At 36.1% G+C, this 17641-nt stretch overlaps 1 protein-coding gene and 1 long non-coding RNA gene across 2 annotated transcripts; both read right to left on the reverse strand.

Moving 5' to 3' along the window:
- Nucleotides 1-1125: 1125 nt before the first annotated feature.
- LOC113324484 lies at nt 1126-2055 on the reverse strand. The gene is made up of 2 exons (XM_026572805.1): nt 1977-2055; nt 1126-1547 (listed from the first exon to the last, which is right to left on the reverse strand). The coding sequence occupies exons 1-2, from the start codon at nt 2053-2055 to the stop codon at nt 1126-1128; spliced, it is 501 nt and encodes a 166-aa protein (XP_026428590.1).
- Nucleotides 2056-3962: 1907 nt separating this feature from the next.
- Nucleotides 3963-14645, reverse strand: LOC113321737. The gene is made up of 3 exons (XR_003346864.1): nt 14627-14645; nt 13830-13892; nt 3963-4198 (listed from the first exon to the last, which is right to left on the reverse strand). It is a non-coding gene; the product is annotated as an uncharacterized LOC113321737 (long non-coding RNA).
- Between the last annotated feature and the right edge of the window lie 2996 nt (nt 14646-17641).

The raw sequence follows: 17641 nt of genomic DNA on the forward strand, positions 1-17641 counted from the left end.
ATTCAGTTTTGGGGCCACATCTATAATCAGAAGATAATGGAATTAATCAACTTCTGATTAATAAAGAAGAAGAATTACAATTTTTACAAGTTTGCGGAAATTTGTTTTTGGGGCCACTGAAATATTCGGAAGTTAGATAAATTACCGATCGTAAAACATAAGACATACGAAGTTTTATTATTTTGGAGCATTTCGTTTTTGGGGCCAATTTTATAATCGGTAGAAAAGATACTCTACATAACTACTGAATGTTGATATTTTTGGAAAATCAATTTTGGGGTTTTAACATATTCGGTAGTAATCTACTTTCATGAAGCTACCAAATGTACATATTTTTGACTCAGTATGTTATATTCGGTATATATGTAGGTACATTATCTACCTATTCTAGGTAGTTCATGGCATTCAATGCATGCAGAAATCGAATTGTTGGTTTCGAAACACATACAAACGCATACAAAATGGGTATTTGAGTTTCTTAACACAATACATGTATGTTTGATGCATCACTAGTTTCGATCTCGGGTGATTCTCTGTTTTCTTCCATGAAAGCGTCGTCTAGGACTTACTCTCCACAAAAGTTTGGATCATTCAACATATACCCCAAATCTTCTTCTCTAAACGTAGTGAACCTTCAACATTATGTTCTTCATGATGATTCTCACCTTCTTCTTCATATCCATCCATTTTTGTTGTTTATTTAAGAAAAAATGGTTTTTTTCCCTTCTTCTTCTTCTCTACAACTCAAAAATGAAAAACAATTCCTTCAAATACATTTTTCCTCCCCATTGCAACCGGGGAAACTGAATGTTGTGTTGTCTACCGATTGTAATCGGAGCAACCGAATTTAATATTATCAACCGATTATTTGAGGGCAATTTTTCCATTACGAATTACGTTAGATAAGGGCTGGCTTCAATTTAGATTTGGGTGACCCATTTTTGTCTTACTATTGGCCCCTAATTCCTTTTGACTGGCTCCTAAAATTTCCACGCTATTTTTGATGTGCCATTGAGAGATAATTTTAATATACTTTTTCAACAGCTAGGCTTACGCGCCGTGGCTAAGTCCTTTTTATTTTCCTGATATAACAAAGCAGAAAACAAAACACTACAGCTTAATTATCTAGGGGTACGTTATCCCTATTAAGTCATTGAATAAACTCTCACAAATCTCTCTTGGTGGTTCAGACAGCCACACACCTAATAAACTCTTCTTACTAGCACCCTTGGCTAAAACATCAGTAACATTATTAGCCTCTCGATATTTATGAGAAAAACTTATAACTTCAAATTTCTCACAAAAAAACTTGATAACTTTTTGAACTGCATTTAGATACCAAGTTGCCTGGATCTCCCCTCTGCAAACTTGTATTGCATACATTGAATCGCTCTCGATTTCCAGCTTCCTAATTCCCAGACCTTCAGCCACCAACAGACCTTCCCTGATAGCACATAATTCAGCCACATTGCTGCCGCAATTGTAGGTATACTTTGCAAATCCACCACAAAATCTTCCTTGCTCATCTCGAATGACTCCGTCCATACCTGCATTAAGAAGACCATCATACGCACCATCAGTATTTAACTTTGCAAATCCTTGTCTTGGAAGATCCTAATGTACATGAATCTCCATCTCGTGTCTCTTGTTCTGCAAATTCCTGCCAGTTAAGGCACTTTGATACAAGAAGGTTTCCTCCATTTCTTTCTTAATAATCCACCTGCAATTGATAACTTTTTTTTGAAAATAAAAATTATTTCTTGCAATCCAAATATGCCACAGTAAATGAGGGAAGAAACTGGTCCAACTTAAGTCACAATAAACCTTATCAATTTGTGCAATAGTCTTAAACCAAGAGGGACTAAAGGGTTCAAGATTGAATTGCACATTCCAATTGGTATAAACAAAATTCCAGACAGGTTGGAATACAAGACAATTGAACAAAATATGGAAAGCATACTCAATATTATGATTACACATATCACAAGTAGGAATATCCACGACATTTTTTCTGTACAACTTCTCCTTGACCTGCAACTTATCAATCAGAGCCATCCAAATGAAGTTTCAAATCTTTTGAGGACAAGGAAGACTCCAAATATTTTTCTAGTCCTTATTTCTGACAAAATTAGAACTAGAATTAAAAAGACAGTGATAGTTACTTTTTACAGTGACGTCACCAGAAGGGGTAAAAGGCCAGACCCTACGATCATAAATAGAGTGCAAAAGGAATATGGATGGAACTAATTTTATGTGCAACATCAGAGGGGATAGAATTAACTACACCAGTAAGGTCCCAAAACTTCCTAGACTGTTCTATAATATCACTGACCAACGGATTATGATCACCAATATTTTCACGAGGAAAAATCGCTTCTATATGACAGTCACCTACCCACTTATCCTTCCATAAATTAACATTCTCACCATTTCCTATGCACCACACCAGACTCCCTTTAATCAAATCTCTACCCTGAATAATGCTTTTCCAAGTATGAGAGGATCTAGGCTTAACTCCACAATCCCAACAGGTGGAATTTGAAAAATATTTAGCCCTAAAAATTTTAAACACAGGAGAGTCTGTGTCCTTACCAACTCTTCAGGCCATTTTCCTTAGCAAAGCAAGATTATTCTTTGTGAAATCCCTTATTCCTAAGCCCCCACAGTCAATTGGTCTACAAATGTTTTCCCACCCAACAGAATGTAACCTATTTTTGTTCTTTATATCTTTCCAAAAAAATTGCCTTCTAAACCTATCAATTCTCTTAATGATACCAGGAGGGAGCTTGATAGAGTTCATAATGTGGTTTGAAATAGGGTCAATGGCAGATTTAAGTAAAGTAGTTTTGCCCGAAAAGTTAAGCATACTACACTAGTACAAACCTTCACATAGGCCACGTTTTTTGGTTTACAGCCTAGCCACGTTTTGGCTTTTTTGCGTGGCTACTGGTGATCAGTATAACTATAGCCACATTTTTTTTACCCTATAGCCATAGTGCACCATTTGGTCATGGGTTTAATTATAAACCCATCAACTGTAGCCATAGGGAATCGTTTGGTCATGGTCTTCCGTCTAATCTCATCACATGTAGCCGTAGATGCGAATATGGCCACATTAAACAATTATGTATGTGTCGAATGTGTAGGCTGGCTATAGACACACCTATTAACCTGTGACGAAAAGAGATTTATTTAGCCACCTTTTGTTTATGTGTCCATAATATATGATTTTTTTAGACATGTACATGTTAAGAAGTTGACACATTTTAAAAAACATGACAAAATATTAACATATGGCTACACCACTTTTTCCAGGGAGGATGGTCACAAAATTTTTGTTTATGTGACCATAGCCTTCAGATCATTAGGCACATCTTGCAACCCAGATGAAAAACTTTTACATGACCATCCAAGTCGGGGTAACAATAGGCGTTCTAGTTAGCGGAACCTGGACAAGGACTTTAGAACCTCAAATTAGCCGGTCCTCGGAGCTTCATTAGAGCCATGGAAATTTGCTGAAAATTTTATTGTTAGGATTAGTGTTACAAGTGGACTTCCGGTCATCCAAACTTCATCAAAGTACAACCACACCGTGGGTAAACTCTCAATTTTTTTGCAATATTGGAACCATGTGCTCACATTGTACTAACGAATATAACAAAAAAAATGTCAGCTCGAAGAAAAAAATGTCAATTTTGTACAGGAATAACAAATAACAGGTAGTGTTTGGCTGCTTCAAAAAAAAAGGAAAAAAAAGGTAGTGTTTGGCAACTTTATAGCCACAACAGAATGTATACCACATGGCTGGGGAGAACCTCAATTACTATAACTTATTGCTGATGCATATTGATGTGTGCATGACCTCTGCATTCTCTAAAATACGTAAGTAACGAGCTTTAATTTTATGAAAAATTGAAGAAGAAGAAGACAAGCTTCTTACAATACAATGAACCACTCCGACACATATCTTAAATTTATAAAAAATCTCATACTACAACATTTCATTATTCCAGATGCAGATAACTTTATACAACTGCAGTAACTGCCAAATACATTTGGGTCCTAATTACACTTCCAGGGCTGCTGAAATCAGCGCACGATACATTCACAGATCAATAATTCACACCACAACTATATCAACTCGAGCAACAACGGTAGATTAGTGACCATGATAGTGTACCGTGTGAATAGCCCAAACCTACAACATGAAAACAGGGTTTTCAGTTCAACAAAAGAAACACATTTGTCCCTCTAAAGTCTAAACTGTATAAATGCATTTACTCAAACAGTAGCAAAAAGAGGAAAACTACGAACATATATCCAGTAGATCAATTACATCAGCTACACTTCAATGAAAGCAGAAACTAATGAATCAATTCAGAAATATTCATGACTATATAGTTGGTGAATGTTGAATAAACATGAACGTTCAAACTTTAACTGTGCGAATAAATTTGAGAGACCATACAACACTTCCATCAACCAAAATCAACCACATTGAAAGGTCTAAAGTACCATGGATGCAAGAATTCACTACCAAAATCAAATCAAAGAGACAGTGACAAATCTACTTGCAAAAGAAAATGACAAAAGCGACAACACTGAATTCTCGCAGGATTGTTTCTTTCCACTATTGGAAATCCGCAATCACTCATTGATATATTTCGTAATGGATGTGAAGGAGATTAGGTGGAACGGAGATAATAATAATCAGTACTGATCTTTGCTAAGGTTTGAGTTACAGTTTGAGAGAAAGATAGTACGCCACCTAACGAACATTTTGTATTAATCTTTTTGTTGCAGTTCAAACTCTTGAATTTCATTGTATCTTATATTCACACTTTTAGATAGATAGTTACTGGATTATGAGTCATGACACAGATAGTTTTTGTAAGATTACATGAGCAGTCTTAAACTTTTTCTTTCTATTGCTATCAAAATCATGTAACTCCCTTGCCGAACAATACATAACAATAATCAGTAGAGTGAAAAAGACAGATATGAGCAAGAAAAATATACCGTATACAAATTAGATCAAGAGCATTCAACTTTGAAAGGGTCGGGATATTGGGTTGTATATATAACAAAGTTCAAAACACTAAGGACAACTCCAAAGACGATATTTAGAAAAACATGAAACCAAAGTTAGCCATCTCAGGAAGTTATCCACCAAGAATGAAAAGAGGTATATCAGAAAATCACCTATTGGAGAAAATGCGAACAGTATTTTCTCTTCGTATGTAACTGGTAAGGTTTTGAAAGAACCTACAAATTGACCTGCAAGTGCACAGGGTCAGTTGTAGCTAGTGATGGGAAGAAAGGGGTTTGTCCACAGGGATTTGGAGGGAGCTATGGTTGTTTTCTAAGTAAAATCTACCTAAACAGGGAATTGGGGAAAACTAGGATATTGAATCCACCTAAATCCTCAGCTATATCATGTCCAGTGCAAGTCTTGCTCTTGGCCTTAGTAAACATGGTGAAGGTTCAGGCCTGCCTTGTGTTCTGGGCTTTCATCTAGGATAAGCTATTCACTTAGTTCACTAATGCACCCCTAGCATTGATGGTCTTCTTACAGCACCATCAATCACAGATGGACTTGGTCACTAATTGACTAACTATCCTATATCTAAAGAAAATTGCTCACCTAGTTAATCATGTTCACCCCTAGCATTGGTGGTCTTCTTACAGCACCACCAATCACAGGTTACTATCATCACTGAGTAATCAATCCTCCATGGTTCTAATTCAAGCTCATCAAGAACAAAACTAATCATTTACTTCACTGTGGCATAGAGGCTTCATCTACTTCCTAGTGATGAACTAAAACATGGTAGTGATGAATTAAAACATGGTAAACAGAAAGAGTAATTTGAAATTGAAATAGAAATTGAAACTGAAATTAAAATTAAAATTAAACCTACTCAGACCCAAATTGGGGGTTAACTTGGCTAACCCAAGAACACTTTAACAGTAATACCCAGCCCTCAATTTATACAAAAAAGGAATGACGAACCCTAATTCCCAAAACCGAGAAAACTAGGGTTAGGGTTTACCTAAAATTCTTCACCCACGTCGACGACCCATGCTCTCTTCTTGTTCCTCCTGCTCTTCCCATGCTTCTATTGCTTCATCTTCCATCTCTGTCATGCCTATAACTCTATTTCCCTAATTTCAAAACCCTAAATTTGAGAGGGTTTGTGAAACTAGCGAAATAGGCTAATAGGATGGATGGGTTTCGATGTCTTTGATGTAGGGTGGCTATGGTGTTTGGTGATGAAGCGGCAGTGGCAGAGGTGGTGTTCTGGTGGTGGCAGGACATGGTGTCTCTGCAGAGGTGAGGGGGTGGAAGAGAAAATGAGGTCGATGGAGAGGAGGAGGGGATGTTTGGTTGAGGTTAAATGATTCGGTTGCTAGGGTGTTAGGCGGGATATCAAGGTTCGATGTCCAGCGAAGGTAAGCCACTGGATGCGAAGATGGTAAGTGGATCTAACGGTGAGATAGGAGCATATAGGAGCGACCGTCGGATGAAGAGATACAACGAAACGAACGGTACTTGATGGAGTTAGGTACTGTAGTGTAAGGCGGAGATATCAAACTTCGATGCACAGCAAGGGAGCGACCGTCGGATGCTTCTGAGAACTGATCTGACGGCTGAAGACGCAAGCGGGTATGGATTTGAGTTTTAGGCTTTTGGGTATAGAATATGGGTTTGGGAAATGAGTTTGGGCTTGGAAAACCTTGAGCCCACTTCTTCTTTAAGAACAACTTTCTTCTTCAAGCCCATTTCTATCCTTTTTTTGGTCTTCCGCACATCTCTTCGCGGCTTCCTTGCGTAATTCCTCCTGGCTTTTCACTACTTTTTGCTCTTTTTGCTCCGCAACTCATCCAATCTTTATTTATTACCTAAAAATGCAAAATTAAGTAAGAAAAATATTTATTCTTGAAAACAATGAAAATACAGAATATGGGATAAAATGTAGAATTAATGCACAAAAGATGAGTTAAATGCCAAGAAAAATATATAGAAATATGCACTTTTTAGCACTCATCAAATACCCCCAAACCTGAATTTTACTTGTCCTCAAGTAAAACAAAACTAAGGAAATCCTAGCTATACCACTGTCGCTGGTCTCTCGAATGCATTTAGCGTATGCACTAAGCCTTTTAAACCACTAAGTGTCCCTAGTGGACGAGTTGAAGTCTCGTGAAGGTTTGCTTAGAACGTACCTACAAAGTTCTAGGTCAAAATATAAGCTCAGATTCCATCAAATGTGACATGTGCAAACAGTTTAAGCTCACAGCAAAATGGAGATGTCAATCTAGCTATCAAAGGCACAATCCTAGCACTGATAACAAAAAAAGACATGTGATAAGAGTGTAAAGTGATCTACACATGTGTAAAGAAAGATCTGAAGTTATGACTACTAATCACCAAGAGATAGTTTCTCAGGCTAAGAACTGAGGTCGAAATCTAGCTAGCTGTCCGGACTTTACGAGAATTGTGAATGAGTTGGAGGTATTTCACAATTACTCGCGTTGTACATCAATGGCATACACCCTCCTTGCTTATTACAATGAAACAACAAAATGACTATTTACATGACTCTTATTTACATTGACTATTCTCTTTTTATTTTTGGAACAAGAGATGATGGAATTGATAAATACTTGATTTTTTTATTTTTCTGATATTTTTTCTCTTTTTTTTTCTGAATATAAACAGTTTTTTTTTTTTTTTTTTTTTTTTTTTTTTTTTTTTTTTTTTTTTTTTTTGAGAACAAGGAAACACTTTTGATACATATACAAAAGGAAACAAAATTACATGACACTTTGCAAGAGGTAGCCCTTTTTGATGCACCCAGTTAAATTCGATGGTTGTCTTTCTTAATGTAACCTCCACCTTCTATCCCAACCAACCAAAGAACAAGCTAGTCAAGTTTCGTTCAGTATTCTAAAGTGATTGGCAATCGTAACTTCCTATCCAACACCTTGAAGATCGAGGCCATACATGTTTGGTAGATCGTGCGCGTGCAAATTTCTTATCACTATGTGAATTGTGCTAGAATCAGGGTGCCTAAATATCTAGACTAAGACTCCTAATAAAAATACATATTTGCACAAGAGTCAACATTTCAAGGTAAATGAGCTCCATTTTTTATGTTTTTTTTTTCATTTTTTTAATTTTTTTGGAATTTTGATTTTTCAATTTTTTTTGGAATTTTTCAATTTTTTTCAAAAAGAAGAAGGAGTTCGTTTTCAATTATAGCATATTATCGTGGCATCTACTCTATACCCCCAAACCTAAACTAAACATTGTCCTCAATGTTTCAAAATATGGAAAGAATTAAAATGCAACATATGGAAAGGGACATGCTGAGTAGAGTAAAAGGAGAGAGAATACCCGATTTCGGCGAAAGCAGAATTAAAACTCCGTTATTCAAGGCAAACAATCCAACATATTTCAGCCGAGATCATATTGGATTAGCAAAGTATATACAAATGGAAAAAAAAAAGTTTTTTTAAGAGATTTTATCTACTGGATTATATACAAAAAATTCACCATACACCAAAAGTCTAAAGAGTTGAGGATCAACTCAAAAGACAAAGTGTAGAGGTTTCAACAGCTTCAAATAATAATAGGAAAGAAACGCAAGTGAAACTGTGAAACAAAATGAGCTACCCCCAAACCTGGATTTTACAGAAGATATAATTTTGAAAACAAAATCGCGCAGTTTCGGGGGTTCATCATGCAAAAGGTCTAGCTCGAAGTGAACTGTGCTAGGGACGGGCAAACATGCTAATTCCAACTGTGGTTCCTCAAATGTATTATACTTAGAAGCAAAATAGTCCAAGAGGACTTGGGAGGCACACAGTTCCAATCCTAGATTAGGAATTTTCAGAAAAGTTGGTTTAAAATTTTTGTTACAAACCAAATCTAGGTTGGGTGGAGGCCAACAGATTGTGACTCATGTAGGAGAATAGGTGCGTCATTATTAATCAAATCAAAATCTCCTAAATCATCTACAATGTCACATCATGCTTCACAATCATCAATCAGTTTAGAAATTCACACTCAGAATCATCAACCATCATCAACAAATTCATTCTCAGCATCGGCCAATCAGGAGAAATATCACAATGTGACCTAGGTAGAGAATCAGACACATCAAATATATTTTCATGCATATTAGTGTCTACAGAAGATTCAACTATTCCTATGTCATGTTCATCTTCACAGAATAATTGTACGAATCCCATGTCAATATCAAAATCATATGAATTACAATGAGTATTAGAAAAAACAACATTCATGAAGGTCGAGGGCGAGAAGCCATATGTTATTGAACCAACAGGTTCCACAATATTTTCATGTTCTTCTAACACATCATCATAATCATCATAATCATCATCATGGTAGCATGCATATTGGTCCTCATTAAAAGTGGTGGTGTCGTTAGTCGATTCATGTTCCTCTAAATTAGGTTCATATTCAACATCATTTACATGAATGGGACTAGACACTTCATTAGGGACAACATACATTTCCTCATGAATTTCCTCCTTTTGTAGGTGAAGCAAAATCTGATCTAAATATGCCTGAATTCGTGATGTAGATCTATCGAAGTTTTGCTCACTGAGTCTGAAAGCTTCTGTGGTGGAGTCTAAATTCATGGGAGTACAAAATTCTTCATGTTCAAATTGTGGTGATTGGTACATGTGTGCATGGTCATTAGGGTTTATAAAAGATTGATCGCAACCCTCAAAGGATTGATTATGGTCCCAATGACTACCATTCTCACAATTTATGGGCATTTCATACCTTGGATTTTCTCTAGATTGCCTAAAATTATGCAAAATATGACAATTCTCAACAGGGTGGTCTAAACTACCACATGCGGGACATGCATAGATTTTAGGTTGCCTAAGAAAATTAGATGTGACAGATTCCTCATGTGATTGCATTTCTAAAGCTGCGATTCGAGCTTCTAATTGATCCACAAGATGATTGTGTGAGTGAGGCACTAGCAAAATGTTCATTTTCACGTTGTGGCGAATGATGCATGTGTGAATAGTCATTAGGGTTCATGTATTGAGCTCGGGACTTTGAAAATGTCCATAATAATTCCTATGACTATTGACATCATGGTCTATGGGAGGTTCATAACGTGAAGTTTGTCCACACGCAAGTTCTCTAAGGGATTCGTTGTATTCCCCAACTGTAGAAAAAGATCTAGACATGATTGGGCTCAAAGGCTAAGTAAAGAGTTTACAAAGCTCAAAATTTGGTTTTTAAGGGATTGGACTTTTTGGAAAAATTTGGTTTTGGCGGGAGACATTTGGTTTTGATGGGAAAAAGAAAATTTTGGTTTTTAATGTGGGAGCAAAAAATTTGGTTTTAATGGGAGCAAGTAATTTTTTTTTTTTTTTTTTTTTTTTTAAATTATCCTATCATAAATTAGCACAATCCATAAAAGAAAATAAAAACAACAATAATAATTACAAACCCATAAAAGAAAGAAAAAGAAGAAAAAGAAAAATTATTACAAGCCCAAAATAAAAAAATAAAGAAAAACAAAAATTATTACAAGCCCACAAATTAAAAATGGAAGCCCACAGGTTGGGTTCTCTTAATGGGTTTAGGCTTACCTTTGAAGCACATCCCAGCTGTTCAGTTTGGTTGCAAAAGCCCAGTTGAGCTTTGGATCATCCTAAGCTTTGGCTTCTCTGAGGCCCAGTTGGGCTTTGGTTCACTTTCTTCACCTTCTGCAGCTTACAGCCCAGTTGGGCTTTGGCTTTCCTTTGGCTTTACAACAGAAGCCCAGTTGGGTCAACCCAACAGCACCAGGCAGCTTGGAGAAGGCAGTTTTTGGTTCAACAGCTGCAGTTTTTGGTTCTCAGTGCTGCTAGCAACAACTTCTCAAGTCCATTAACAGCTCCTCAAGTACCTGCAACAGATAGAGTTAATTAGTTCTTGCAACAACTCAAAATTGGCTCAACAGAGATAGCCAACATAGCACAGAAACAATGGTTCAGTGCACAACAATGGGAATGAACATAGAAATTGCAGAGATTGCAGTTCTTAGGAACCAATTTGAACTGGTGCAAAGTGACTATTGCATAGCCATGAAGAACAAGATTCAGGTGCAGTGCAGCTACGTTACACTATGATACAATCTGAGTTGTAACTGAGATGCTGCTGTAAGCAAGAAAAGAAATGGAGAACAGGACAAGATGCAGTGGTGAAGTGATGAAAAGTATGCAAGTTATGCAGTGAGAGCAATGAACAAGAGGATGACAATAATGCTTATGACAGTTAGGTAACAGTAATGCAAACTAAGCTAAGATGAAGTACAATAAACTAGCAAACTAACAACAATTAATGATAATGCAGTTAAAGCTACAGGCTTACACTAAGTTACACCAAGAATGCAAGATGCAATGATGCTATGAATATGCAGTATATGCAAGAAGATGCACTAGCTAACAATGCAATATATGCAAGATGACAGTGCAAGAAGGGAATGATGGTTATGGACAGCAAGCAAGAATGCAAGAAAAACAAAGAGACAACACAGCGCCGCTACCGAGTCCCCGGCAGCGGCGCCAAAAACTTGGTAAGGTTTTGAAAGAACCTACAAATTGACCTGCAAGTGCACAGGGTCAGTTGTAGCTAGTGATGGGAAGAAAGGGGTTTGTCCACAGGGACTTGGAGGGAGCTATGGTTGTTTTCTAAGTAAAATCTACCTAAACAGGGAATTGGGGAAAACTAGGATATTGAATCCACCTAAATCCTCAGCTATATCATGTCCAGTGCAATTCTTGCTCTTGGCCTTAGTAAACAAGGTGGAGGTTCAGGCCTGCCTTGTGTTCTGGGCTTTCATCTAGGATAAGCTATTCACTTAGTTCACTAATGCACCCCTAGCATTGATGGTCTTCTTACAGCACCATCATTCACAGATGGACTTGGTCACTAATTGACTAACTATCCTATATCTAAAGAAAATTGCTCACCTAGTTAATCCTGTTCACCCCTAGCATTGGTGGTCTTCTTACAACACCACCAATCACAGGTTACTATCATCACTGAGTAATCAATCCTCCATGGTTCTAATTCAAGCTCATCAAGAACAAAACTAATCATTTACTTCACTGTGGCATAGAGGCTTCATCTACTTCCTAGTGATGAACTAAAACATGGTAGTGATGAATTAAAACATGGTAAACAGAAAGAGTAATTTGAAATTGAAATAGAAATTGAAACTGAAATTAAAATTAAAATTAAACCTACTCAGACCCAAATTGGGGGTTAACTTGGCTAACCCAAGAACACTTCAACAGTAATACCCAGCCCTCAATTTATACAAAAAAGGAATGACGAACCCTAATTCCCAAAACCGAGAAAACTAGGGTTAGGGTTTACCTAAAATTCTTCACCTACGTCGACGACCCATGCTCTCTTCTTGTTCCTCCTGCTCTTCCCATGCTTCTATTGCTTCATCTTCCATCTCTGTCATGCCTATAACTCTATTTCCCTAATTTCAAAACCCTAAATTTGAGAGGGTTTGTGAAACTAGCGAAATAGGCTAATAGGATGGATGGGTTTCGATGTCTTTGATGTAGGGTGGCTATGGTGTTTGGTGATGAAGCGGCAGTGGCAGAGGTGGTGTTCTGGTGGTGGCAGGACATGGTGTCTCTGCAGAGGTGAGGGGGTGGAAGAGAAAATGAGGTCGATGGAGAGGAAGGAGGGGATGTTTGGTTGAGGTTAAATGATTCGGTTGCTAGGGTGTTAGGCGGGATATCAAGGTTCGATGTCCAGCGAAGGTAAGCCACTGGATGCGAAGATGGTAAGTGGATCTAACGGTGAGATAGGAGCATATAGGAGCGACCGTCGGATGAAGAGATACAACGAAACGAACGGTACTTGATGGAGTTAGGTACTGTAGTGTAAGGCGGAGATATCAAACTTCGATGCACAGCAAGGGAGCGACCGTCGGATGCTTCTGAGAACTGATCTGACGGCTGAAGACGCAAGCGGGTATGGATTTGAGTTTTAGGCTTTTGGGTATAGAATATGGGTTTGGGAAATGAGTTTGGGCTTGGAAAACCTTGAGCCCACTTCTTCTTTAAGAACAACTTTCTTCTTCAAGCCCATTTCTATCCTTTTTTTGGTCTTCCGCACATCACTCTTCGCGGCTTCCTTGCGTAATTCCTCCTGGCTTTTCACTACTTTTCTGCTCTTTTTGCTCCGCAACTCATCCAATCTTTATTTATTACCTAAAAATGCAAAATTAAGTAAGAAAAATATTTATTCTTGAAAACAATGAAAATACAGAATATGGGATAAAATGTAGAATTAATGCACAAAAGATGAGTTAAATGCCAAGAAAAATATATAGAAATATGCACTTTTTAGCACTCATCAGTAACCCCACTTGGAGTGATACCAGGATCACGACAAATGTTGAGTGTAATCTGACAGCACACTTTATTTCATTTAATTAGTTACCAACAACAACAAAAAAAAACAGATAAAAATTCAAGAAAACAAAAAGGATGGCACCTCAAAGGTCTTTGTGTCATTGTAGTGCCTTAATTTTGTTAAGTTGGTAACTAAAAACTATTTAGCATACAGTACTGGTATGGTACATCATATCCATCTAGTATGAGTGATAGATCAGATACGTGACCGGATGAGTTGGAAGAATAACTTGTTTCAGAACATATATATATTGTGATGGTGCCTAGTACTACTTCAAAAGTTCCACATAAGGATGATACTTTAAATGAGAAAAAAATTGTACACTTCAACAATTTCAAATACTACGGACCTTTGTCTTCCACTCTAAATTTTGCATCCTCCAAGATAGTTGATGCATGCTCCGGTTTGTTTTCTGTTTGAGTCAAAAAAAAAACACCAAACCCATAACCAAAAGTAAACTCAAACACAAAAAAAATAACCTGAAGTACTAGACCCAAGCCTAAACCAAACGTAGGCCAGCAACGAACAACAAAGAAAGAGGCATTCTATTTCTTCTTGACAGGGGTTCTCTTCGCTCTGCCAAGTTTTTCATTACAAGATGCCCATGGCCAAAGTATTTTAGCTTGTTCCCTCTCAGTTTTAGGAGAGTTGTAGTAACCCTTAACAATGCCATTTAAGATGTTCGTAACCTCTACAACTTTGCCTCTATACTCACCTAACAGAAAACTGCATTCATGATTCAGAAATTTCTCTACAACATTTTCGAAATGCAGGAGAAAATAATCTGAATGTAATCCCTGACAAAGCTGGTATTCTTGCAATAAATCTATTGAAAAGTTGCTAATGAATGTTTTAAGCAATCAACACTTCCCGTTCTATCCAAATGCTGTAAAATTTGTAAACGATAGAGAAGATTTCAAATTGAATGGTAACAGTTCAATCCTAAGTTCCTAAGCTGTCGATATAAACTGCGTCAACCAAATCTAATTTTTCAGTTGGACACTAGTGACACATTGCTACTTGGACCATCCCCTTCCAATATACTCACACCAAATCTAATAATGTTCATTAGGTATGATTGAACAATGAAAAAGAGAAATAAACTACAACAGTAACAGGAGTATTATTGAGTCGATAAAGAACCACCTTTGTTATACTTTTCAGTTAAGCGTAATTGACTGCTCTTGTGCAAATCTGTCCAAACCACTTATGAATAATAGCATGTGATTTTCATGCAAGAGTATATCCAACAAGTTAGTTAAATCTCCATGCTCTAGAACTAACTTATCATAGAGTATCAACTAACACCAGAGACATAAGAGAAGCTCCAGTTCAAATTTAACCTTAAGAGTTGACTCGAATCAATTTCTAACACATAAGAGACATAACATTATCTAATATATTCAGTCATGTAAACTCATATTACAACTAAACTATCTAGCTAATGGCTATCACTTATAACTGTACATTTGGTCTGCAGATGACTCAAAGAATAGGGGTAATAATGCTGTTGAGCTTAGCTGAGTATGTCTGTATTACTGGTTGTTCCCAGATGAATAGTCTATGAGCTTCTAATACAGCGCTACAAAATAATTAACTTTTTAACAGGATTTTGCAGAGAAATTGATTGAAATCGAATACAAAGTTGTAAATCAAAAACTAAATTTACCTTTTTCCCGAAATTTTGGTTGAATCTAATTGATTATCAACAATTTCTTCAACTTTTCTTTCTTTAATTTTAGTCCCTGCAGATAAAATATACATTAATCAACAATATTGAAGATTCAGATGTTGTTGAATTTTAAAATTAAGAATGACTCTTACACAGTTGATAATGAAGATTCGCAATGGTGATCGAGAAAGAAGAGAGAAATCTAGAGCGAGAGAGTGAAATTTTTTGCGTGTAAAAGGGGTTTTAGGTTAGGTTTGGTGTTTTTTCTCTCCATTGTTAAACGAAGAGGGGACTGTTTCCGGTTTGTTTCTGGTTTAGCGTTTAAGGAAACAAAAAGAGACCGTGTCGCTGGTGCATTTCAGAAGGGACAATTTCATTATTAAAAAAAAAAGTGATATTTTCTAAAAAAAAAAAGAAATTTATATAAACATATTTATGATTAAGAAAATCAATCTGCAAAATCGTACAAGATTTTGGTTGGCAGACTAAAAACAAGCTTAAATTTTTTAAAATTTATATTTTTTTATTTATTTTTCTGTTATAGAAGTGATAATTTTATTATTAAAAATATATTTATAAACTAATAATTTAGAAAAGAAAATAAATTCTTTTTATTTAATTTCTTTTTAAAAAAACAAAAAGAAAAATTATAAAATGATAATTTAAGAAAAGCAACTTGATTTTTATTAGAAAAAAAAGCCGAAAAAAATATATTTATAAACTAATAATTTAAGTAAAGAAATTTGATTTTTTTTTATTTAACATTTCTGGTCGAGTGAACTAGATGGAAACACACATAGTGAGTATAATCACCTACAATGACTATGATTTATTGATTTTTGAGAGGAATTTTTCATTTGGTTATGTAACTAAATTTTGACCCAAATCGCCTGAATTCAAAAGGATGAAGTTCTAATTTCTTCAGTTTTACTCGATCTCGTTTCAACTCGATCAAATTTTTAATTGAAGGGTCGAGTCTTGATTATGTAACTAAAATTTGACCAATGTCACCTGAATTCGAAAGGATGAAGTTCCAGTTTCTTCAATTTTACTCGAACTCATTCCAACTCGATCAAATAATCAATTAAAGTGTCGAGTCTTGATTATGTAACTAAATTTTGACGCAAATCGCCAGAATTCGAAAGGATGAAGTTCAAGTTTCTTCAGTTTTACTCGAACTCGTTCCAACTCGATCAAATTTTCAATTGAATTGTCGAGTCTTGATCATGTAACTAAATCATGACGCAAATCGCCCGAATTCGAAAGGATGAAGTTTCAGTTTCTTCAATTTTACTCAAACTCCTTCCAACTCGAGCAAATTTTCAATTGAAGTGTCGAGTCTTGATCTTGTAGCTAAATTTTGACCAAAATAGCCGAATTTGAAAGGATCAAGTTCCAGTTTCTTCAATTTTTCTCAAACTCGTTCCAACTCGATCAAATTTTCAATTGAAATGTCGAGTCTTGATCTTGTAACTAAATTTTAACCCATATCGCCTGAATTTGAAAGGATCAAGTTCCAGTTTCTTCACTTTTACTCAAACTCGTTCCAACCCGGTCAAATTTTCAATTGAAGTGTCGAATCTTGATTATGTAACTAAATTTTGGCCCATATCGCCTGAATTTGAAAGGATCAAGTTCCAGTTTCTTCACTTTTACTCAAACTCGTTCCAACCCGATCAAATTTTCAATTGAAATGTCGAATCTTGATTATGTAACTAAATTTTGACGCAAATCACCTAAATTCGAAAGGATGAAGTTCTAGTTTCTTCAGTTTTACTCGAACTCGTTTCCACTAGATCAAATTTTCAATCGATGTGTCGAGTCTTGATTAGGTAACTAAGTTTTTACCCAAATCGCTTGAATTCGAAAGGATGAAGTTCCAGTTTCTTCAGTTTTACTCGAACTCGTTCCAACTCGATCAAATTTTCAATTGAAGTGTCGAGTCTTGATTACGTAATTAAATTTTGATGCAAATCGCCTGAATCCGAAAGGATGAAGTTCTAGTTTCTTCAGTTTTACTCGAACTCGTTCCAACTCGATCAAATTTTCAATTGAATTGTCGAGTCTTGATCATGTAACTAAATCATGACGCAAATCGCCCGAATTCGAAAGGATGAAGTTTCAGTTTCTTCAATTTTATTCAAACTCCTTCCAACTCGAGCAAATTTTCAATTGAAGTGTCGAGTCTTGATCTTGTAGCTAAATTTTGACCAAAATAGCCGAATTTGAAAGGATCAAGTTCCAGTTTCTTCAATTTTTCTCAAACTCGTTCCAACTCGATCAAATTTTCAGTTGAAATGTCGAGTCTTGATCTTGTAACTAAATTTTAACCCATATCGCCTGAATTTGAAACGATCAAGTTCCAGTTTCTTCACTTTTACTCAAACTCGTTCCAACCCGATCAAATTTTCTATTGAAGTGTCGAATCTTGATTATGTAACTAAATTTTGACCCATATCGCATGAATTTGAAAGGATCAAGTTCCAGTT

The sequence above is a fragment of the Papaver somniferum genome, chromosome 11 (genome assembly GCF_003573695.1).
Source record: "Papaver somniferum cultivar HN1 chromosome 11, ASM357369v1, whole genome shotgun sequence".
Lineage (NCBI taxonomy): Eukaryota > Viridiplantae > Streptophyta > Magnoliopsida > Ranunculales > Papaveraceae > Papaver > Papaver somniferum.

Bases quoted from the DNA above. Each gene is read 5' to 3' on its own strand.
- LOC113324484 (XM_026572805.1), bottom strand. From the start codon at position 2,055: ATGGCTCTGATTGATAAGTTGCAGGTCAAGGAGAAGTTGTACAGAAAA. The intron at 1,548-1,976 runs GTAATCATAATA...TTCTTAATGCAG, and splicing joins TATTCCTACTTGTGATATGT to GTATGGACGGAGTCATTCGA.